This window comes from Hydra vulgaris, chromosome 13 (genome assembly GCF_038396675.1).
Source record: "Hydra vulgaris chromosome 13, alternate assembly HydraT2T_AEP".
Lineage (NCBI taxonomy): Eukaryota > Metazoa > Cnidaria > Hydrozoa > Anthoathecata > Hydridae > Hydra > Hydra vulgaris.
In genome coordinates this window covers 10,630,183-10,657,500 of record NC_088932.1, presented here as the reverse complement: position 1 = coordinate 10,657,500, position 27,318 = coordinate 10,630,183, and the positions used below count along the sequence as shown (strand labels likewise).

The window sequence follows — 27,318 nt, the reverse complement described above, 5'->3', positions numbered from 1 at the left end:
GGTGAATGGAGTTGATGTTAATATACAAAGGATTATCTTCTGGTTTTCTATAAGGTTCAAAAGAGTTCGCAGGAAGGTTAAATGTGATATCAAGAAAATTTACGGTTTTTAAGTTTGGTCTGAAAAATTTTACAAAATTTCACTTCTTTAGAGACCCAACATAATATGCTTATAAAGAACTTTTTTATTCGAAATATTAGGGACCCGACTGATGTTTAAGGGTCTTGAGCAACCCCAAGAAATTTTTTTGTTCAAAAATTTTTTAAATGTAGCATTAATTTATTAGATAGAACATATTTAGGGGGTGGCAGCATAAATTTTTTTTAAATGTTGTTTTTAGAACCACCCTAATATAGACCGGTAGTATTAGGACCATATTCTTTGGCAATAGTGTATAAGATATAAAGGCCAACTAGTTTGCATAATTCGGCTCCGTCAAAACTACCCATTGTGACATTGAAATTAGGATCCGCCTACTTTTTAATCCACATATTATTTCCTGAAAAAAAGTAAAGATTTCCTGGTGTGGTAAATAATTTCTATTGATTTATCAGGAATTTTTGTGAACTTTTTTGCATGGCTTAAAGAATCTTGAAGAAGTTGTTTTGAAATTGAAGGGTAAAACTCGTCAATATTGTATTGAATGAAAGTGCATTTATTTTTTTTGGGTATGGATTTGAACCATTTTATGACATCATTTGTGCTGTGCCATTGGGGGAGGTGGGTAGCATTCCTAACTTTACTATTGATATCATCTAATAAAATTTTACTAACCTTTTCCGAGCTCAGGTTTAACTGGATTTATTAATCGGCACTGTATATTGTTGAGGAAATTATCCTTATGATCTTTTAAGGTAATAAATGCTGTATTCGTGGCTAGATGCTCTAGCCTATCATCTATGCCCAAGTCTTTTCCTATGATTTTAACATCTGTGTTAATGCTGTTATATTGTGCAATATCAATATAAAGTAAATAGATTTTTTATAGGTTTTAATAATATTTTCAGTATAAAGTTTATGATACAAAGGTTTATCTAGCTCATACAGGTTTCTTGATTTATCAGCAAAGACAAAAACATTACTTGAAGACTTTATTTTTACTATGTTAGTTTGCAATTGTTTTTGAAAATTGTTTTGAATTGTAGAAAATGAAATGTTCTTAATTAGCCTAATTAAATCGTTTTCAAAATTTACTAAATCAGGATGTTGCGTTGGAGATTTTCTTGACTTGAGATCGAAATTATAGGCAGGCTCTTGATTAGGATTATTTTCGTACATCAAAACTTTCCATCTCATTCGCTTTATTAGTGTCTTGACTTTCTCTGTATCTTAATCAAATATAATTGCTGCGTGCTTTTATTTGCTTCTTAATTTCATTAAAATGCTGCGTGCTTTTATTTGCTTTTTAATTTCATTTCATTAGGGTATTTTCTTATTGGTTTAAATAAACAAAATTTATTAAAACTATGAATGAAATTCAATTTCATATTTATGTTGTTATAGTTTTAACATTATTGCGATTAATACTATGAAAATAATTGTATTTAAAATAATTTCAAACTTTAACAATTTCAATACTATATTAAAATTGTATAAATTGTAAAGGTTTTTTTATAAATTGTAAAAATTTCAATTAAATAACTAGAAGTTTCACGCAATAGCGATCATCAGATGTAACAACAACAAAAAAGTAATGTCAAAAATTATATACAAAAAATGCTATGGTGTGTCTGCTTTGATGACAGTAAAGTTCTTTATTAGAAATTTATTTTTATGGTGGCATATATGTATATATATATATATATATATATATATATATATATATATATATATATATATATATATATATATATATATATATATATATATATATATATAATTTGCATGCAAATAAATTGTAGAAAAATGTTATTTGATAATTTTTTATGAAAATGAATGTTTTGGTTTTTCAATTTTTAAAATATCTATTTTATTATTGAGTTTATATATCTAAAATATTATTTTCTATTTCTAAAATATTATTTTCAGCAGTTAGTTCTATTTAAATCTATTTGAAAGCGCAAAAAATATAGCAAATCATCTGAAAAACACAATAGGAAACATAATTTTACTAACATTATTTAGATATTGCATTCATTAAGCAGGGTTTAGTGGATGTATAGATGGTAAAAAACCATTCTTTATAAAAAATCATACAAAGAGAAGAATGAATTTTGCAAAGAGGTTTTATTTAAAACCAGTATCACTTATCTTATTTAAAACCAGTATGATTTTGGAAGAAAGTTCTTTGATCCTATGAATCCAAATTTAACTCAAATTTGATGGTGCACAAAGAGTTTGACATAAAAGGGATATAGCTTTTTATTTGAGTTGCATGAAAAGAACAGTTAAACATGGTGGTGGAAGTGTAATAATATGGGGTTATAAAGCATGGCAGGGGCAGATCTAGGATTTATTTCTCCTTTGGCGAAATTTTTATGTATAAATAATCCCCTCCCCCTCAAACTAGTCTCACAATCCCATCCCCTTTCATGCAAAACTACTCTCAGGTGCCAAAGAAATGCCCCCTACCAATTTATCAATTGTGAATTTTTCCCTATCTAAGCGAATTCATATTTTCAAAATACGTTCACTTCATCTTATTTGTTATGACCTTCCTCCTTGTTTACTTTACACATAAGAGTTTTATGACTGAGTCAAATTTTTTTTCTTATATATGCTAGAAATCCTTACTAAATTTGGGTCGTTATCTTTTCTATAAAAAATATCCAAAAGTTTAAATTGAATTAAAATTATACTTTTATCTCATTCTTGAAATCCTTAATTTACACTACTAAAAGTAAACAAAACAATTCTAATACTCAAAATTAATTTTAAAATGATTCTAATGCCCTAAATATTACCACTCTCTGAACACAAATAGTGCAGTCAATTAGGGAAATAAATTTGAAAATTTTTATTTATTGAATATAAACTAAATTCAGAATATATGCTGATGCTCCACTTCCACAGTATAAAGATTGAAAGAATATTAGTTTAGAAGGTATTTGTTACAACGGTTAGCACGGATCCTGTTAATGCCCACCTAGCTGACCAAGAATGCTACTTATACGGAAAGATAGCGTACACATCAAGGTACTCTGTGATTTAAATTTTGAAATCTTTTAATTTTGTCCGCAGAAAAAAATTTAATTTGAATGTTCAAATTAAGTAAAATTTTGACTTCATAGTGCGCCAATAAAAACACTTGTAGAATATGAACCACCCTATATAATTTGATAGAAATTGGTGCAAATGTAGCCTATAGCCACACCAAACTCTTGACAAAATTTCAGTCTAATTGGTTGACTGGTTTAGGATTTATGGCAGTTTTAGTTTAAATTTTGTCAGTTTTTTTCTACTTATACCTCAAAGCGTTACCAATTACTTTGATATTTGGTCACTATTTTTAAAACAATGGTTACATGAGTGTTCTAATATGTAATACCAACAATTTTTATTATAAATATTTTATTGGTACATGTACCATTTTCATTTTATAGACCAAAATATTGATTTGCTACTTAAAGTATGGTTTGAATCTGTCAACACGGCTTTCAAAGTGTGTGTGGGGGAGGGGGGGAGGGGGGAGGGGGGAGCAACTCCTCTATTTCCAAATTAAAAACAACATTTCTAAAAAAATAGCCTACATTTCTCAAACAAAAGGTCATCAAAAAAAAAAGTGGGTAGGCCATGGCCCCCTGGCCTCCTGCCCATGAATGCATAGCGTGAATATATAAATATTTCCTAAGGTGTAAACTACTGCCAATATGCAAAAAAAATCTCATTTAAATTGACATAAGGTGTGACAAGTATTATTAATTTAATAAGTGTGAAAACTATCATTAATGTAATTTCCTTACCAAGGAAAGAACTATTTAAAAATTATTTCCTCGTAATTTAATATTTCCTCAATTAAATCAAGTAAATAATTCCTTGATTTTAATAGTTTTTAATTAATAATATGTGTTACTGTGTTAAGTGGATTGTTATCAAATATAAATTTAGATTAAATTTTTTAAAAGGCAAAGTTTGATTTAGTGAAGTCAGATTTAGTGAATTGCCACAATGCCAAATCAATCAAAGATTTATGATGAAAACCGAAAGTTTATGTGCTTGCTCTGTCTGAAAAAATGTTTAAGACAGCTTACTACTTTCCAAGCAGATCAAATATACCAACTGAACAAGACAAAGATCAATATCAGTGATACTCGGGTAACAAAAGGATTCTGTGAATCATGTAGAATTACTTTGCACAGAAAAGAAGAGGAGAAAGAAGTTGAACTCCCTCCTTTGTTTGATTTTAAGTCAATACAAGTGAGACCTGAAACAAGAAGCACAATGTGTTGTTGCATTATCTGCCGAATTGGTCTTCAAAGAAAAATATCCTCTTGTAGAGCAAATCACTATTGAGATAAATTCAAATGTGCGTTGCAGCATGTGCCTTAGCCTTTTAGGAAAAGGTTTGCCCCATCAATGCTCTCAAATAATGTTCGGGGAAAACATTCAATCTTTAGCAGCAAAAGATGCCAAAGCAGCTGAACAAATCGCATCTCGAGTTATTTCAAATAAAGTATTATCTCTGGAAGAAACTTCCGGAGATAATACTTTATTTGAAATAACAATAAAAATAAGAATTCTACTTGCTAAAGCATCCAGCAGGCTTCCACTTACAGTTACCCCTGGTAAATATTTATACTTAAATATTTTTTACATATATATTGAAATAAAGTCTTGAAATAACACTAGATAGATTTTAGGAAGTATAATATTGACCAGTTTCTAATTTCTTTAAAAGTGTCTAATTTCATTAAAAACTAATAATTTGAAAGTTTTACACAACTTTACTAAACAAAGTTGTAACTACAAAATATGTATGTTTTGGTTTTTGGTCAAAGTAGTGCTCAGCCACCATCAAGCACTTCAAAATTGACCACTATAGCCCTTGTAAATGTACAACTAAATACGGGCCTATCAAATAATAGATTAAAGAAACTTGTTAAAACTGTAAACCAAACATCAAGCAGCAAGATGGTAGAACCAAATTTCTACATGAATTTTCTAAGAGCAGGTAAACACTAGAGCGATTTCTTCACCTGCAGTGAATTAAAAATCATGGGCGGAAAAGGAGGTTCTGGTACAGTTTGGGCTGTTGCTCACTGCAATGATTTATCAAATCTTGTGAATAATGTTAGTTCCACAAAATTTCTGGTGGCTATTTTGTTAAGCTTGGAATTGATGGTAGCAAAGGTATTCTCAAGTTTTGCCTAAGCATTGTCGATACTGCATTACAAGATGAAACCAGCTCACCGTGACAACAACAACCTCTCACTCAAAGGATTAGTAAAGATACTGGAGTCAAGAGACAAATTCTTGTTGGGGTATCAGAAGATTTGCCAGAAACACACTCCAATATTGAACAAATCTGGTCAATCTGATTAATGCAAATGGAGTTAAACTAAATTTTGACTTGTGATATGAAAGTTGCAAATATAATTTGTGGTCTTCAAACCCATTCAAGTACGCACCCTTGCACATGGTGTGATGTCAAATCCAAGTGTTTTGCCAAATCTGGAAACTTGCGAACACTGGGCTCAATTAAATTTAAGTCTCGAGTCTTTAGAACTGCTCCTAGAACAAGATCCTTAGATCTGCTTGGATAGAGGCTGTTAAGTGGCCAGCTGCCCTCCACATTTAACTGAGCCCATATCATGGGGGCCAGTTTGAGGAAAATGAATGCAGGAAACTTCTTAAAAATGTGGAGGTGCTGCAGCAACTTGCTGGTACAAACATGGTTCCCAGCATTTTGTGCATAATTGAAGCATTCAAAAGCTTCAATTTAGTTGTGAAGGCTTGCTTTGGATACATCCTTCAGCCGGATTTCGCTGAAAAAATTGAAAATTTTAAAAGGTGTTACTTAATGATAACTGGTGCAAGCGTAACATCTAAAATTCACGCTGTCTTCTACCACATCAAGGATTTCATCAGTCACAAAGGATTTCCCTCGGGGGCCTATAGTAAACAAACTGTCGAAAATTCTCATCAAGATTTTTATCAACATTGGTCGAGGTATAAGCGAAACAACAATCATCCAGAGTACAAAGAAAAATTGTTGCACTTCATAATTGATCTAAACAGTAAGCATCTTTAAAGAACTGCTAAAATAATTTGAGTTATTAGAGATTGGGCAGCTGAAATTCATGGCATACCACTTATAATGAACATTTTCACCATCTTTAATAATAGTATTATAGAGTATTTGTATAAAAAGAATACATTGAGCTATTTATTAATTTTGTGGAGAAAATCAAAAAAACAAGTTTTAAAATGTAATCCGATACTATTTTATGGTAATTTCAATATAAAAAAGAGGGTTTAAATAGTTATTTTTCCACTTAATTTTGAAAGTAAATGTATTTAAGATGGTTTCAAGAGTCAATATAAAAAAATTTAAGAGATCTGCTTTTTTGTTTGTTTTACCAACTGGTAGTCATTTGACCAGGTTTTGCACTTATTTTAGCATTTTGGATGTAGTTTATACCTTAGAAAATGTTGATATGTTTGCGCTATGCATTGATGGCCAGGGCCTCAAAAATAAAAGTGGGTAGGCCATGGCCTACACACTTTTATTTTTGAGGACCTTTTGTTTGAGAAATGTAGGCTCTTATTTTAGAAATGTTGTTTTTTATTTTAAAATAGTTGAGTTGGCCCCCCCCCCTTCCATTATAAATATTTTAATGGTACATGTACCAATAAAATATTTATAATAAAAATTGTTGGTATTACATAGTAGAACACTCATGTAACCATTGTTTTAAAAATATTGACCATATATCAAAGTAATCGGTAACGCTTTGAGGTATAAGTAGCAAAAAACTGACAAAATTTAAACTAAAACTGCCATAAATCCTAAACCAGTCAACCAATTAGACTGAAACTTTGTCAAGAGTTTGATGTGGCTATAGGCTACATTTGCACCAATTTTTATCAAATTATATAGAGTGGTTCATATTATACAAGTGTTTTTATTGGCGCACTATGAAGTCAAAATTTTACTCAATTTGATCATTCAAACTAAATTTTTTTCCGCGAACAAAATTAAAAGATTTCAAATTAAAAAATTTCACTGGGTACCTTGATGTGTACGCTATCTTTCCGTATAAGTGATTTTCTTGGGTCAGCTAGGTAGGCATTATCAGGACCCATGCTAACCGTGTTTAAAGCACATGAACCATGTCAGGGTTCCTTCCTATTCATGTATACGATTTTTTATGCAGAATGATTGAAGACGTGATAGAAAAATTCTCCATTAATTAGCAAACTGCTTTTCCCTGCACATTTTTATTCCTGGATTACATATAAAATATAATATACTATGGAAATGTGAAGTAGTGGATCAAGACTTTTTGGGACCCTTCTAAAGTAGGGGCTTTTTTGGAGGGTTATTTTAAAACAGGAGGCCTCTTATTATGATTTATCAAAAAATTTATTGGCAGAGTTACTTTAAAAATATATTTTTCTATAAACTGAAGCCTCCAAAACTGTGGGGCCCAGGACTATAGCACTAGAAATGTAATTCCATAAGGAAATATGCCAATGTTTTTAAAACTTAAAAAAGTTTTTAAAAAAATATCTACTGAGCACAATCCACATTTTTAGATAAATAACACATCTAAAAAGTGCCATCTTCAAAATGTTATTCAAAGAAAATTATTACTTACCACTGCTAATTATACCATTAAATTTTGGATTTTGGAATAAAACGCAGCATTAACATACAGTGATATTGAAGTAAGAACCCATACAGCACTAACTAACAAATACTTTTCAACAATAGCTAGCAATACTAAACTATACAGGTAGTTACCAGATTTGATCTAAAATAAGTTCAAATAATACAAACTAAACTTTTTCAAACAAACCTGACAAGCCTTAAAAAAATTTATTTTAAATAAATAAAGGTAACTCGCAGGTAACACATTGTATTAAGAACCAATAAAAAAAAATCTCTTAGATGGTGCTTAAAACTTCTAAATTTTTGACACCAACTATCAACTGTATAATTTAAATAAAATAAGGCTGATTAATAAAAAATATATATAACTGACAGTTACTGGTAGGCATTAGACAATCTCAAGCTTTAGACAACATCAATCATTTGTATTTTTTGTGAAAAAGTGTTTCTTATACTATAATTGACATCATGCAAAATCTATATTTAAAAAATATTTTTACATATACAAACATCCAAACAGCAATATTACAAAACTATGCTAGCAGTTTGTACTTTACTAAGGCAAGCATATGTTTTTATAATAATAATATAAAAATATATGCTTTTCTTCGTAAATTACAAACTGCTGGCATAGTTTTGTAATATTGATGTTGTGATGTATATATGTATCTTTTTATATAGATATATATATTTTATATTTTATTAATATATAAAAAATACGTAACTATATAAAAAAATATATATGTTTACATATACAAACATAACAGCAGCAATATTAGAAAACTATGCTAGCAGTTTGTAATTCACTAAGCCAAACACATGTTTTTATAATGTAACAGAAAGAGAAAAAAAATTATTATTTACTTTTTGCAAATTCATGAAACTGCAGATAAAGCAACAAATTATCTTCACTGAAGAATAATTTGTTGCTTTGTAGCATAATAGTGTTAATTAAATAATGCATTATAAATGGCTAATAGCTTTCTGAATGGGTACAAGTTTATCCAATTTCGAGCTTTTGATGTTTGGTTCTGAACAGAAATTTTGCTTAAGATGAATGCAGGTTTTCTTTATACAAAGAACTTACTTCATAAGACAACTTCTTGCAAATTTTATTAGCTACATCATTAGCTCTAAAGCCATTTGTACATTATAACAAATGTCTGACATCATGAATAAGGCACCTATAGAAATTTAAAATGCTAACTGCAAAATCCTTAGGCAATTTATCGGTTTGTTTATCAATTTTTTTTCAAGTCGCACAATTATTTTCCAGTCTTATTATACCTAGATCCAGATCAGATTAGGCAGATCAACCACTTAGTTCCATACTACTTTAAGCATAAGTTAACTTTCTTTAGGTAAAGTCATTTATATCCACACCTCGTATCGAGATCAGAGGCGTGGTGGCCCCAGAGGCAAAGCGGGATTCCCGCATGGGCTTTTCACTTTTTCATCTAAGTATGGGCCTTTTGGCAAATTTTAATTGTTTCTATATTTTAAAGAAGTTCCACAATCATTTAAAATATTTATGTAAGCACAAATTAAATTTTATTAATCACTTGATTTAAAAAGTCTTCGAGTTTGAGCGCAATTATATTAGTATTTTGCATAATAATAATATTGCTCTGAAAACAAAGTAGATGTTTTGAGACTTATTATGATATTTTTTTCATGAGAAAATAATGAACCCATAAACGGTTTTTAACGATCCTAATGTTGACAAAATAAATTTAAGAAAGTCCGCAGGCCCAACAATAATAATAGCTATTATTATTGTTGGACTTGAATTAACTTAGTTTAACCCCAAAACATTTTTCTTAAATAAATTAAAACGCAATACAATTACTATATAGTAATTGTATTGCGTTTTAATTTATTTAAGAAAAATGTTTTAGTGTTAAATTTTAAACTATGTTTTATATAAATAAGGATCGAACTCATGTTTTACATTTTTGTAACGTTTCGAAACAGATATAAACTTCTTTAATAATAAATAAAGTTTTTTATTTTTATACAGTTTATATTATTGTATGTAAATAAAGAAATCAGTCCGTAATATCCTGTCCTCAGACAGATTAAAAATAGGATGATGAACTGCTAAATGAAACCACATTATAAAAACTTTTATGTTTAAACTATGTCAATAACGGCACCATTTTAAGAGCGGCATTTTTACTGTTTATGCGAAAATGTTAAAAAAAGTTAAAATACCGAATTAAACAAAAGCATAAACTAAAATGAATTATCTTATAAAATAAAAAGAATTTCTTATTTATCAAGATTTTCAATATTTATTTTAGAAAAAAAATTATGCATGATTTAAAAAAATTTATATTATTGTACAATGAAATATATATCATTATATAGTAATAGAAAAATTAAAATCTTTGATTTTTAATTTTGTGTTAGGCTATGTTCTTCAAACAATAAAATACTAATCGTATTTGCTTGCGGTAAAGTTGTGTTTTAAGAAAATCAAAACAAAAACGTGGTCGCTACATTGTGTTGTTACCATTTTTATTTTGAAGTTTTGCAAACAATAATATAAATTTTACATATATATATATATATATATATATATATATATATATATATATATGTATATATATATATATATATATATATATATAATATATATATATATATATATATATATATATATATATATATATATTTATATATATATATATATATATATATATATATATATATATATATATATATATATATATATTTAAGAAAATCAAAACAAAAACGTGGTCGCTACATTGTGTTGTTACCATTTTTATTTTGAAGTTTTGCAAACAATAATATAAATTTTACATATATATATATATATATATATATATATATATATATATATATATATATATATATATATATATATATATATATATATATATATATACAGAGGCGTAGAAAGAATTTTTTGGTGTTCCAGATAGGTAACTTCCAGACATGGAGCAAACTCCAAACATTTATATGTTTATACTTATGTCAAATAATGAGTGTTTGCAAAAAATTGGGATGATTGGAGGCTGGGAACAAAAATGCCCCAAAATTTTCGCCCCCCCCCCCCCTGCCCCAAACGTGAGAGCCACAAGTTGATGAAGTATTATTTGTACTATTCTTAACTAGACTTATATTCATCGATAAATTTTAGATTTCATTTAAAAATATTTTAGCGTTCAAAAATTATGACCATATAAAGTTTAAACCCCCCTCAATTTGAGGGGGTTGCACATTTTATATAGTAATAATTTTTAAACGCTAATAGATAATACTATGAAACTTAAAATTTATCGATGAATATAAGTCTAGTTAAGAATAGTACAAAAAATACTTCATCAACTTGTTGCTCTCACGTTTGGGGCAGGGGGAGCGAAAATTTTGGGGCTTTTTTGTTCCCAGCCTCCAATCATCGCAATTTTTTGCAAACCCTCATTATTTGACATAAGTATAAACATATAAATGTTTGGAGTTTGCTCCATGTCTGGAAGTTACCTATCTCGAACACCAAAAAATTCTTTCTACGCCTCTGTATATACATATATATATATATATATATATATATATATATATATATATATATATATATATATATATATATATATATATATATATATATATATATATATATATATATATATATATATATATATATATACATCTATATATAATTTTTCGTATGGGCCTTTACATCAAGCATATATGGTAAAATCCCGCATATATAGGCCTTTTAATAAAAATCCCGCATGGGCTTTTTAGAGCCACCACGCCCCTGATCGAGATTAGATTAGGCAAAACTTATTTTGCTTAATGCATGAAAAAGCCATTATGCCTAATTAAAGTTTTTAACACTCTTGCGCTTACCGTAGTTAAGTTACTCGTCAGCAATGCCGTAACCATGAATAATAAAAAATGCCTAATGGAATTTGAAAATGTAAAGTAAATTACATCTTAATAGTAATATAAAATTTCTCCTTAGGCGGCCGCCTAATGTGCTGTAACCTAGATCAACCCCTGAATGGAATGGCATTTGTATATTTTAATTTATTGATAAAACTATGAATGTTAATTTCTATAAAAATATGTTGAACAAAAATTTAAAGTTTTCCGCAAAACTAGATAGAGAAACTGTTTTGTATTTCAGCAAGACAATAATCAGAAAAACACTGCTTAAAAATTAAAGCGTTTTTTAATGAAAATGCCATAAAGGTTTTAGAATGGATTTCACAAAGCCCTGATTTCAATCCAAGAAAGGATTTTCGGATTTTTTTTTAAAAAAGTAGTTAACAGGTCATTTACAAAAAGAAAAGCTGTTGTTTATTATTATATATAAAATATATTTAAAAAAATAGTTATACGCTGCCTTTTTTATTAAAATCAATTTATTTATATACATATCGTATAACAAGATATAACTTTTAAAGATATATATATATACACATACTGTGCTGTGCAAAAGTCATTATAACAGCGTCGAAAACAAGCTTACAGTGCATTTAAAACGCCATAGGGTCCTGCCATCTGGCGAATACTTCATAACTATTTATTTAAATGGTTGCTTCAGCAGCTGACTTTGTTTTTAAACACATTTTGTGTTATTTTATTAATATTTATCCATTTTTATCGGGTTTTCTCGTGGCGATCGGTGAATTTTCAATTTTTGGCGATTTAGCAGGTATGTTAAAATTTATTTCTAAACTATTGTTTAGTTTAGTAATTGTAATTTAATGACATTTTATGCAGTTTTATAGTATTTTACTTATGGATTTATGTGGAAAGCATGAGATTTTGGTTTTTTTAGCCCATAAAATTGTTTTTTAATATCATGTAACAAAATTGGAATTTTTGGTCAATAAAATTTAAAAATTGTCATATTCTGTAGAAATAACAATTGTAATAACATGATTTATTATGTATTTTATATTTATACTATTGCACTTTTAATATTTATTACTTCTTTTTATTATTTTATATTATTTAAAAATTTTGTTTACATTTTTCAGACATGACTCCGTATAGAAAGTTGACGATGGAACAGAGATGTGAGGTGTTGGCGAAGGTTAAGGAGGGATATTCATATCGGAAGGTGGCACAAATAATGAAAATCCACTACCTGACTGTATTTGGAATTGTGAGGAAGCATGCCGTACGCGATCTTCCCAGGGACGGCCGGCTAAAGAAGACCACGGTCAGAGAGGATCGGATGTTAGTTCGTATGAGTATGAAAAATCGTCGAATGACATCGGACATCAGGAAACAGTCGGCAGTGGACATATCTACAAGCACAGTCAGAAGGAGACTCCTGAAGGCCGGTCTACAAGGTTGTGTAGCGGCCAAGAAACCACTTTTGACTGTTGCCCACAAGAAAGCTCAATTGGATTTTGCGCGACGACATAAGGACTGGGGTGTTGAGGAGTGGAAAAGGGTGTTGTGGAGCGATGAAAGCTCATTCCAGATGTTTTGTGGGGCTAAAAGGGCTTGTGTAAGAAGGAAAGCCGGGGAAAAGCTCATCCCACAGTGCATTGTTCCAACAGTTAAGCACGGGGGAGGTTCCATAATGGTTTGGGGTTGCATGTCCTGGGCAGGGGTTGGCCAGTTGTACAGGTGTGAGGATACCATGAATCAACACCAGTATGCCAGGGTCCTCGAGAACTGTATGCTGCCATCAGCCAATTTGCTTTTTGGCAATGGAGAAGAGTTCCTGTTCCAACAGGACAATGCTCCTTGCCATAAAGCAAGGCTTGTGACTGCATATCTGGAGGATCATGATATACGGGTACTGAACTGGCCAGCCTAGAGTCCAGACCTCAACCCCATAGAGCACCTGTGGGAAATAATGTTTAAACACTTGCAAGGAGCAAACCCTAGCAATAAGGATGCACTTTGGGCCCATTTACAGAACATATGGAATGATATTTCACCAGCTACTGTTCAGAACTTGATTAGCTCTATGCCCCGTAGGATCAAGTCTGTCATCAAATCAAGGGGTGGGCAGACAAAGTATTAATAAACTGTGTAATTTTAAATTGTATGAACAGTTGCAATAAAAAAAATAATCCAAATCAATTGTTTTCAGTCGTTTTTATTTGTAACGCTACAAGAAAATAGAAAAAAACATTAAAAATATTACTGTTATAATGACTTTTGCACAGCACTGTATATATAAAACAAAACTAATGTTTGATCTCGTTGCAACGCAAATTTGTATTTTATTTAATTTTGATGATTTTAAATATAGCTGAATGATTCTAAATATGGCTATATGATATATATACATATATATATATATATATATATATATATATATATATATATATATATATATATATATATATATATATATATATATATATATATATATATATATATATATATATATATATGCTATAGTATTTAATTTATTAGGATTATTATATATTTTATATAGAGCAGAAGGTACCAAAATTTGTTAATGATGCTCCAACTACATTGTCTACTGTATATGGTTCTGATTTTTCATTCAGTTGTAGTGTATTCAGTGAAAAATATCCGGTTGATATTGAATGGGCTTTTGATGGTAAACTTGGATCAAATATTAAGTACATACCAGATGCTTCAAATAAAACTTTTATAAGATCTAAAGTAATCATTTCTGATGTTAAATATAGTAATGGAGGAAAATACAGTTGTATAGCAAAGCTCTCTATTGATGGTTTTTATGTTGAAAGTTATACAAAGATATTTGATTTGGCAGAAAGTATGAATTTTCTTCTCTTTTTTTTTAATATATATATATATATATATATATATATATATATATATATATATATATATATATATATATATATATATATATATATGTATATGTATATATATATATATATATATATATATGTGTGTGTGTATATGTATATTGATATATATATATGCATATATATATATGCATATATATGTATATATATACATATATATATATATATATATATATATATATATATATATATATATATATATATATATACATATATATATATATATATATATGTATGTATAGATCTATAGTTTGTTGTCTTTGGGAGGAGCGGAAGGAAAAAAGTGATTCTTATGCCAACACATGTCACTTTTAATTACTTTTGACTTTCGTCCAACATTTGCGTGTCAGAAAGTAAAAACCATTAATTTAATTACAAATTATTCGTTTTTTAACAAAGCCGCAAAAATGCTAATTTAATTGACCAGAATGTTTTTTAAAACATTCTGAATGTTTTTAACAATACAAATAATGTTTTGATTTTTTTTATTAAAATGTTTTTATTTTTGCTTTTTTTAATAAAATGTTTCTGTTTTGATTTTTTATACTGTAAATCATGCACAGAGTGTTGCTACATCGACTATCATATAGCCTGACTTGCAAGGGAGTGCTGCTATATCGACTGACAAATAGCCTGACTCGCAACGGAATGCTGCTACATCTACTATCTTTTAGCCTGACTCGCAACATAGTGCTGCTACATTGACTAAGGTTTGGTTGGGGCAGGCATTCTATCAATTAATAAAAAAAAAATACTGGTCTTGCATTTAAACTTTTACTTTTTGTCAACAAAATATGGAAGAAAACTTTCAGACAACATATAAGTGTATGTGCATATATATATATATATATATATATATATATATATATATATATTTATTTATTTATTTATATATATGTATATATATGTGCATATATATATATATACATAAATATATATATATATATATATATATATAAATATATATAAATATATATAAGTATATATATATATATATATATATATATATATATATATATATATATATATATTTATATATATGTATATATATGTATATATATATATATATATTTACATAAATATATATATATATATATATATAAATATATATATATATTTATATATAAAAATATATATATATATATACAGGGTTGTTATCTTGATATTAATGTGTTTTCACATAATTTTATGCCTGAATTATTTGTTACTAACATAAAATATATCAGACATTTTCTATATATTAATAAATTGACAATTTGTTATCAAATAAGTTATTAGGGTATATCATACTCATGCATGTTCTAGTTTTCTTATTTTTTTTTTTTTTTTTTTTTCGTAATTTACCTTCCCAAGGCCAAGACGGCCATTACAGATGAGGAAGCTAATTGTGGTTATAACCCTCTCCCAACCCTATTACTCGGAAACACGAACCTTGACGAACAAGGCCACTGCACGGAGAAACAAGTTGAGTGCGGTGCTATTAGGGACGTGGTGGTTTTGATTCAGTACATTACTTTTCCTATGTATTTATAAAGCCTGAGTTGAATGGTATAATTTTTTTGGTAAAAAAAAACAGCTCTTGCTACCGGGAAAACATTTTTTTTTTCTGAAAATATTGTGTTTTTTACCTAAATGTTGACTATTTATGTTACAAATTTGTTTATAATATTGATTAATCCTTTGCTTTATTATAGTAGAATGTTTTTTGTTTTTTATAATATTGTTTTGTGTATAAGTGCGAGTTAATATTCAAATATACCTTATAAATATGATGATAGCTATTATAGACTTATTTATAGATGTTAAAGAAACTGCCAAGCTTAGGTTCAAAAACTTTCGTATATCAATCAAGCAAGGCTCAATCGAGAACGAGAATATGCTTTAAAAGCAGTCAGAGTTGTCGAGAACATTTTATTCATCTACTATTAGATTGGATGCTAAAAATATGGATGTTGCAGCAGAAATAAATAATAATTCCAATGTGGATATGGTCAGTGATAGCAATAAGTCAGTGATTGCGAAGAAGGCTCACATTAGAAAAACAAGATATTTATCATAAACGAAATTATCTTGATATCAGTAATACTGCCATGGTTTACTGAAAGATATTATGAAGGCAGGAAAAAAAGATAAAAATAATCTCATTTGTGATAGCATGAAAGAGTAGAAGAAAATATGAAATATTTTCCTGTGAAAGAGCTAAGAAAAAAGAAGACTGTGAAAGAAATATATTCACTGGAATTTTTGTTGATGGTAGAAAAGATAAAACTTTAATCCTTATGCACGATAAGACCACAGGCACCTTCAGAAAAAAATTATTCAAGAATACCATATAACTGGAGGAGCCTAGAGGTCGCTATCTTACTCATTATACACCAGAGCCTAAATCTGAAATATGTAAACCAGCCAAACAATGTGCTATAGGATTATTCAACTGGTTAATGGAAAGAGGTAAAGATCTTAATCTCCAACTAATTGGTAGTGATACTACAAATGAAATGTCTGGATGGAAAGGAAGAATACTTCATTTTGTAGAAGAACTTATCTATCAAAAACGTTTTAGATCATTTTGCTGGCTTCACATTAATGAGCTTCCATTCCGTCATATTGTGGAAAAGCTTGACGGGCCAACTTCTTTAGGAAAAGGATGGTGTGGAGCAGTTGGTAAATTGTTTTCTAAAGTTGATAATCTTAAAAGAATTACTAAAATTACGTCAATCTTTCATTTGGAGCCTTTAGTTAATATCAGTGAAGATTTTGTTAAGCAAATGAGCACTGACAGTTTAGTTGCATGGAAGTATTTGAATGCAATATTAAAAAGAAACCTTGATCCTGAAGTAGCCGCTCTTAAATGTGGTAGACTGTTTCACAGCCGATGGCTTACTTGTTGCATGAGATGCTTGCTTTTATATATGAGCAAGATCTTAAACCTGAGAATTCAGAGATCTTAAAGCTCCTTGCACCTTGGGTAACACAGGTTTTTATTCCGATGTTTTTTGAAATTAAAGTAAATCATGGCATTAAATATGGTTCTGTTCATCTTTTAAAGCTATTTTGACTTTGACAGAAGCAAGATGATAGGGTTGAAGAAGCCTCTAAATCTTATCTAAAAAGTGAATTCTGGTGGACTCATCCTGAGAATATACTTGTTGCACTTTTCTGTTCTGATAACTCAGAACAAAGGTCATTTGCAGTCAACATAATATTGGCAGTCAGGGCCAGAAGTGAACATGGCTCTACTAATGTGAGACCTATTAAAGTTCCACAAACAATAAACCTTGATGCTTCTGAAATCAAAGAACTTCTTGAATGGAAAAAAGAAGTCATTACTGAACTAGTTTTCACAGCAAATTTGTCATTAGCCCAACTCAATGCATTGAGAGTTTTTCCTCTGGAGCTTCTTTTATATTCATTTGACAATTCTAGTCTCTTTGCTAAACTTTAGAAAACTTTTGAATATATAATATGTTTAAAAAAAAGGCTTTTTTTATTTATGTTTACATAAACAGTAATCGTAATATTTCTTGATAATTATAAATTGTCAAATATTGACAGGGGGGGGGGGGCAGCCAGGAGCCCTAGCCATTTTTAAACATTCAGATATTTTTATCTGTTTTATTACTTGTGGCTAATTTTTACATTATAAAATATTAATTTGTATTAATAATTGTCTAAAACTTTTTAAAGATTAAACCCTAATTTAAAAAGAATAATTTTTAATAAAACTGTAACTTTAAAACCCATTTCCCGGTAGCTTAACATCTGGTTTGGTCGGGAAGCAGGAGCGATCGCTCTCGATAACTGACCACGGGAATAATATTTAGTTGCGAAAAGCTGGCATGATTTTTTAGTCGTTTTGAGAACATTTCAAAAAACAAAAAGAAAGCGCAAAAAAGATTAATTGGACCGATGAGAGACAATTACCAAAAAATTTAGAAAATAACTTTCAATGCGAAAAAACTTAAGGCAAAATAAATAACGTTTAGAACAAGTATTTTTGAAACATCGCTCTTTTATAATTTTTTTATAAAATTAAGCGACATTTTTTTATATAAAATAACATCTTACGATTGCTTAATAAGGAAACTAATGTTCTTTTATTTATTAAAGAGTTTTATATAATTTTTATTTATATACTCGTGTCTTATTTCCAGTGCTGACTAAGGAGGATTGGGGTTAAAGGGGGTTATAGTCCCGGGCCCCGCAATGTTAAGGGCCCCAAAATAGTCAAGAAGACTTTTTTTTTAGTCATTTATACGGTGTGGCGCATAAAAAGGCCTCCAATATAAAAATAGCCCCAAAAAGTCTGACAAGATTTTAATAAAACTAACGCAAGCTTTAGTTTTAATTAAGCTAAATTATTTTATAAATAAAAAAGTTAATTTTTTTTAATAACAATTTTATGTTTCGCGTGAAAATTTTAACATATTTGAAATAATTCTTCTTAGTAAGATGAATAATCAAATAATTAAATCATTGCGTTACTGTAGAAATTAAATTAACTAGATAGAAATCAACTAAAAAGATAGAAATCAACAAAAAATACTTTATGAAGAGGAAGTGGAACTGCTTTACAATATCGCTAATGATGTTTAGCGAGTGGCTTTTTTAATTTTAATTAGTATTTAAATCAAAAAAGAGTAACTTTTAGTTAAAGGATAACGAGTTTGTAAGAATCGCAACTGAAGCGAAAATATTTAGAACTAGTAAACCAATATCCAAGAACTTAAAAACTATTCTTTATATTTAATAACTTTCTATATATATATATATATATATATATATATATATATATATATATATATATATATATATATATATATATATATATATATATACTATATATATATATATTTATGTATATATATATATATATATATATATATTTATTTTTATATATATATATATATATATATAGATACATATATAAATATATACATACATACATACATATATACACACATATATACATGTATACATATATATATAGCGCGAGTTACTTTGAATGCATGTTTGTGATTAGTAACCAGAAACTACTTATAAGTTTATTTCATAATTAGTTTTATTAACTTCGATGATTGTTAACAATTTCATTGATTATAACAATTATTGTTGAAAGTCTTTTTGTATAACAAATAAATCGTAAAAATTGCTTTAAAAGATTACATTAGAATAAAAAACAGTTACACATAATTATATTTACATAAAAAATACATACTTTTAACTAAAAAATAAGAATATACTAATAAAAATCAATAATACATAATAAGCTTTCAAAATTTTGACAATTTAAAAAATATATATTTAAAACATTTATTTTTGTAAACAGATAATATTAGTTTAAAAGATTTACGGCTTTGCAGATGTGACTCCGAGAATGAGCCATAGTATTAAATTATTAGTTCGTATGATATATATTTTTAAAACAATTTATGTAAGTAATATCAACAAATTTCAAATAATACAATTGTATTATTTGAAATTTGTTAATATTGCAAGCATAAATTCAATTTAAAAAAATAACATAAAATAAATTCAAAAAAACGATTCAACAGAAAAATCTAGAACTTTATTTCGCTTAGTCAGCGTATTTTTTGAACCAATAAAATTAGTTTTTTCGTAGATTTGGCAGGTTTTTAGTGTTCGCGAATATTCTTTTTATACTTCTGCACCAAGATGTTTTGAGAACATTCAAGTTTATGTATGTTTCCATGTATGTCCGTAAAACAAAAATTTTTTGTTTTACGGACATACATAAACTTAAATGTTCTCAAAACAACTACAAAACCTGGCCAGTTTTTCGCAACTAAATATTATTTCAGTGGTCAGTAATCGTGAGCAATTGCTCCCGCTTCCCGACCAAGCCTGAAACATTAATATTTTACAAAAATATTATCAAAATTGAATTCCCCATAGTCAAATACAAATGAATAGTCAAAATTTTGAAAATTTAAATTTTTAACTGAAATACCAATTTAATTTAAATTTTGAAAATTTAAATTTTTAACTGAAATACTAAATTTTAATATGATATACCCTATTAGTTAAGTTCTTCAAGAATATAAAACAACAAATAACTCAAACATAAAATTATATCAAAATATTTTTACAGAAAACATGACAGAAATATTTTATGTCACTAGAAAACAATTCAGACATAAAATTATGTCAAAGTACATTGATAGAATATATATATATATATATATATATATATATATATATATATATATATATATATATATATATATATATATATATATATATATATACAGTGTTGGAAAAATAAAATAGGACAAAAATAAAATGATGCTTCTAGCTAGTAATAATGGTGTATTGTCTGCTCCTATTCCTAATAACGGTACTAGTGTTATTATCTGAGTCGTTCGACACAGACAAACAAATGTTGCACAATTTAGATGACAAAATTGACACATTTGTATATTATGAATCATTAAAATTAGATGTGTTTGATGTAAAACATCTATTTTTTTCTTGAAAAAATTATTTTATGAGATATTTAGGAGCAAATTCTATATTTTAGCAATCATGGCTCCAGCAAAACAGTATTTGAATGAGAATCAACGAAAATTAATTTTGGATTTAGTTAAACAAAAAAAAACTTACAGAACTATTGAAAAAGAGACTGGAGTTACATTGATATTTTGAACAATAATTTGACTTCATCAATGCATAAATTGAGATTAGGTAGAAATTTTATTTATTTCAACATGGCAATGATCCGAAACATAAGTCAAAAAAAACAACAGAACTTTTACAAATCAAATCCATAAAGGTTCTTGAATGGCCAGCACAATGTCCAGATATAAATCCTATCGAAAATTTATGGTCGATTTTAGATAAACAAATAGGTAATTGTCACTTAAAGCGAATGGAAAAATTAGAAACTGCTGTTACAAAGGCTTTGGGATGAAATAAGCTCTGGGATTACAAAAAAATTAATGGAATATATGCGAAAATGTTTAAATGCTATTATAAAAGCTAAAGGAGTTCACACAATATTAATTCTACCATAAGTCTTCTTAATAAATTATTTTTGTTATGTGTCCCATTATTTTTTTCCAAAGAATTTAGTCAAAAAATTGATATGTTTAATTAAAAAATATGATTTTTGAAAAATCTAAAGATTAGTCTCAAAGGCATTTTTTTTATAAAAATGGTACTAACAACTTCTATTTTTTTATAAAAATGATACTAACATCTTAAAAAAAATCATTTAGTAAATAGAAAGTTATTTTCTTATGAACAAACTGGCAATTTTGATTAAAATTTGCCATTTAAAATGGTTGTCCCATTATATTTTTCCAAAACTCTGTGTGTGTGTGTGTGTGTCTATATATATATATATATATATATATATATATATATATATATATATATATATATATATATATATATATATATTAGGGCGGGTCAAAAAGTATAAAGTTTTAGCTGAACAAATCAAACATACTAAAAAACGTGCTCCTCCATTTCTTGAATAAGATGGTATAAGAAGTTTTTAATAAAAAATATTTTTAGTGGTCCCAACTGACCCTTGAATATTTAATGGGCCCCTAATATTATCTTACAAAAATTGTTTCAAAAGTATATCAACTTGGTACTCAAAAAAATCTAAATCTTATAAAATTTTCAATAATATTTGTTATTTTTTATAAAAATTTTATTTAAAAATGTTCATAAAAAAAAACCTTGAAAATCTTACCTTTTTTCAAAATTGTTAAAAAACAATTATTTTTGTGTAATAAAATCTAAAATAGTTATATTTATAAAAAATAACAACTATTTTTGAAAACATTTTTTATTATGTTTGATTTGTGCAGCTAAAACTTTATACTTTATGGCTCACCCTAATATATATATGTATATGTATATATATATATATATATATATATATATATATATATATATATATATATATATATATATATATATATATATATATATATATAAATATATATATATATATATATATGTATATATATATATATATATATTTAGATATTTAGATATACATATATACATATATACATATATATATATATATATATATATATATATATATATATACATATTTATATACATATATACATATATATATACATATATACATATATATATATATATATATATATACATATATATATATACATATATATATATATATATATATATATATATATATATATATATATATATATATATATATATATATTTGTAGCCTATCAAAATATAAATTTCAATTTTTCAATAATTTGCATAGAGCTGAAAGTTGGTACTGACCTTAGGAATGTTATTATAAATAAATATTAAATATCCGCACCAATCCTACATCTGCTAAAAAAAAATTAATCAACGTCAATGATTAAAGAAAGGTTTTTTTCTTATTTTTCCAGTAAAGTTTTATCATTAAAGTAGTAGTAGTAAAAATAAAAGTTTCATGAAACTATCTACTAAAGTTGTATTGTAAAGTTGTATATTTTGTGCGGCTGTGGCGCAGTGGTTAGAGCGCTTGCTTTATAAGCAGGAGATCCAGGTTCGAAACGAACTCTGGACATATTTTCGCGTCACGGTAAGGAAGGAGGCGTGAACTTCCTGGTTAAATGCACTTCCGCGGTGCTCTGTGACAAGACCATAAGGACTTCTTGGGGTACCTAAAAAAATATAAAAAAGAAATAATTGAATTTATCAGAATCTCTAGCAGTGAAAAACCCTTTGATAAATCTTTGATTGATGCTACGATTCATCAGCCTATCTAATTGTAGCATATCCAACAAATACCAAGAGCACAGATTTGGCATAAGGTAAATGTGGTAAAGCTAAGGTGTGTGAAAATATGGAAGCATTTCTTTAATGCTGTTCAAATAAATTTGCCAATCTTCCATGGGTTCAGCTTTTATAAATTCCTTTGTAATCGATATCATATTAAAATACTGAATCCATAGTTTTGCTCTAGGTCGTTAGTTTTAAATTCTTAGTTATTCATTGAACTGATAAACTAAAGTTTCACATATTTCACTATTGTCACCACTTTCAATATTATTATATGAAATTATGGTGGTAAATGATCTTCTTGTGTTTTAATGTGATTGTAATGGGGTAATAATTTGAATTATGTGAAGTGTTTACTGCTTTAAGTCTTTACATTTATATCAGCATTGCCCGCAACATATTGAATAAATGTGCTAGTTTGTGGTAGTAAATAGAAGGTGAATGGTGAAAAACTGCTGATGCCTGCATGACAGTGTCATTATAAGATGCGCATAAACCAAAAGACAAAAATATTTGGATAAAATGTTTTAAACCACTAGAATCAATATATCATTCCACGATCAACAACAACTGTTTTACTCGCTGTTGAAAGTTTCCTACAAATAAAATTTAGTTGTGATATTTTTTAAAAAAGTATTAAAGAATATAAATCATAATAAGTAGAGCTGGTAATGAGTCTAGACCAGACCCAACCCATTTAAACCGGGTCTGAGTTTCGTTATTATAGACCCAAAACCTGCAAGACCCAGACCCATTAGACCCTTTAACCAATGTTAACGTTAAGTTAATTAACAGTTTACTAATTAATAACTTTGACCCATTACTGGTATACTAATAAAAAAACACAGTTTAACAACCACGCGTATTCATTGCAAAAGAACATTTATAAAAAGTCAGACAAAATATTGTCTGACTATTTTATGAAAGTTCAAAAGACAAACTGTATGCCAATACTAAGTTTGACTAACGCTAAACTAAGTTTAACTAACGCTAAACTAAGTTTAACTAACGCTAAACTAAGTTTAACTAACGCTAAACTAAGTTTTAACTAACGCTAAACTATGTTTACTACTAACGCTAAAACTAAGTTTAACTAACGCTAAACTAAGTTTAACTAACGCTAAACTAAGTTTAACTAACGCTAAACTAAGTTTAACTAACGCTAAACTAAGTTTAACTAACGCTAAACTAAGTTTAAACTAACGCTAAACTAAGTTTAACTAACGCTAAACTAAGTTTAACTAACGCTAAACTAAGTTTAACTAACGCTAAACTAAGTTTAACTAACGCTACAACTAAGTTTAACTAACGCTAAACTAAGTTTAACTAACGCTAAACTAAGTTTAACTAACGCTAAACTAAGTTTAACTAACGCTAAACTAAGTTAATACTCTTAAGTATTTTTTTATTATATCACATTATAAAAACATATGAGCCTGGTGGCAGATTATTAGGAAAATGTCAGTAACAATTTTTCGATTACCAAGGCCCAACACCCTAAACATAAAATGAAAAACAAATTACTAACTTTTATAAACTATGGTTTTTTATGAACCCAAAATTAATAAACTTTTTATTTTTAAACTTGTTAATAAACTTAAGAATACAAATGGAAACAGTTTTTTATTATATAGTTAAACTTAATTTTAACTTAATAAAGTTTTTTTGAGAACGACCAAAAGAATAAAAACTTAAAACTTTAAAGTGTTTTATTGTTCATATCTATGAACAATAAAGCATTTTTATGGTTTTCGTATTAGCGAAAAATAAGTTTTTTATCTTGGCCCTATAGAATAACTTTTTTTGCAGGTGTGGGATCAGGTGGGACAATTTTATTTGTAATGATATTCGCATCATCTGAACCAGATTTTAGATCTATGCGATTATTGTTTTTTTTTTTGAGACTATTTTGAGCAAGCTCCGAACATTTGTATGTTTATACTTATGTCAAATAATGATACTTTGCAAGATATTGCAATGATTGGAGGCTGAGAACAAAAAAAGCCCCAAAATTTCATTCCCCCTGCCCTATAAGTGAGAGCAACAAGTTCGTAAAATAATTTTTTGCTATTATTAACTAAGTTTATAGTTATTGATAAATTTTAAGTTTCATAGTATTATCTCTCAGCATTTATAAATTGTGACCATATAAAGTTTATTATTTCATCAACTTGTTGCACTCACGGTTGGGGCAGGAGGGATAAAACTTTAGGGCTTTTTTATTCCCAGCCACCAATCATTCCAACTTTTTAAAAAGTATCATTATTTGACATAAGTATAAATATACAAATATTTAGCTCAAACACCAAAATATGCTGGATCCATCACTGCCACAGATCTTTTGATTCTAAAGTGAATTTGCTTCAGAATTCAGAGTTTTAACGCTGCATATGTACAATGAATATTATACACATATAAATTTTCAGCTTAAGACAAATATCTCAAGAAAATATGTAAAAAATAAATTTTAAATGTACTTTTAAGGTTCAGAGATTGCAGGTATCGGATCGAAATTCAAATGATTAGAACCATTCAATAACGAGAAAGCAAGAAAACAGTCGCCGTAGCTAGCTCCTTGAATTCACTCTTCTTATTTTTTAATGGTTTTTTACAAGATTTGAAGTAGCTTCTGAAGCTTCTTCGAGCTCATCACATGCTCTATCTTGAATAATTTTTACTGTAAGCACAGCAAAATTGAATTTTTTATTGCAAAATATTTTTCTTAAAACAAGATATATGTTTCTTGTTTTAAGAAATAAATATCCGACCCTGCAATTTATTTTTAAAAATAAGAAATATATTTCTTGTTTTGAGAAATAAACTTCGTAAACTATGGTCAATAGATTTACGAATTTGCTGTGAGTTCTGATTAGTTGTTAGCAACTTTGAAAGATTTGAAAAGTTTTGGAATTCATTGTATCCAAAAAGTCAGAGGGAGTCTCATTCGTAGGCATTTTTTCAAACTATGACCTAGAGTATCAAAAATTAACCAGTAGTCACTGCTAAAAACTTATTACATTTAATTTTAACAAGAGAAAGTCAAAGTGCTATTTCTATTGATTTCATTTTTATTGTATTTTTACTGATTTTAAGATAAGTCTGTCATTGGAAAAAAGGTTGGTTTAGAGTTATTTTCTTTGTATTTTATATCTGATTATAAACCATTTTGCAAACCATTGTTTTTAAACAATTTGTTACTTAATGATATAAATTACTTTTAAATGATTAGACTAATATATCAAAACTTGTGAAACTAAGAAAGAGAGAAATGTAGTCAGCTATTCTATTAATCTCTTTGAGTATTTTATTACTCAACAAAAACCTGTCTGATTTTAGAGAAATGCAACTTAAATTTCATGAAATTCAAGGCGTAAGAAACAGCTCCATATTTGTAAATTTTCACGTAATGGTCTGATTTTTTTCCACAAGTTTGCAATAACCTCTGCACTTCTGTAAAGTCTAAATGTAAATAGTTTTAAAATTAGAAACTTATACATATTGTTTTTGCAAAAAGGTATTTTAAAGTGAACTAGTTTTATTTTTACCTTACTATTTATTTATCTTTTATGGTTTTATGATATATATATAGTTTATTCTCATGCTTAACAGTTTTATTTATGGCTACGGCTATATGAAGCTCTCCAACATGATGGCAGGAGGTTAACAAGAATAATGGTCGCCAGGAAACTTAGCTAATTTTGTACAAACCCCTTTTAAATAGCCAGGGCTCAAAGTGGGTGAACTGTATAAGATAAAAAGTATCTAACAAATTTCAAATTGCTTTCATCGTTTATGCAAGTCAATTTGTCAGAAAAGTATTGAACTGATCTGCCCAACATCTTTTTTTTTACCTCCTGCTCTGCATCTTTACCCGCCAGAGATGATAGCTTCTCAGTTATACTCTCACTTCTGCTGATAACGAACTGCTCAGTCAAATATCAGTTTCATGCT

The 27,318-nt window shown here is 27.9% G+C and overlaps 1 protein-coding gene across 1 annotated transcript in view; it reads left to right on the top strand.

The window, feature by feature from the left end:
* LOC136090314 (neural cell adhesion molecule 1-like) overlaps positions 1 to 27,318 on the top strand; it is a 99,149-nt gene that overhangs the window by 38,672 nt on the left and 33,159 nt on the right. Inside the window, exon 5 of the mRNA XM_065816749.1 lies at positions 14,214 to 14,522. Coding sequence (XP_065672821.1) covers positions 14,214 to 14,522 — 309 coding nt within the window. The remainder of the gene's footprint in view (positions 1 to 14,213; positions 14,523 to 27,318) is intronic.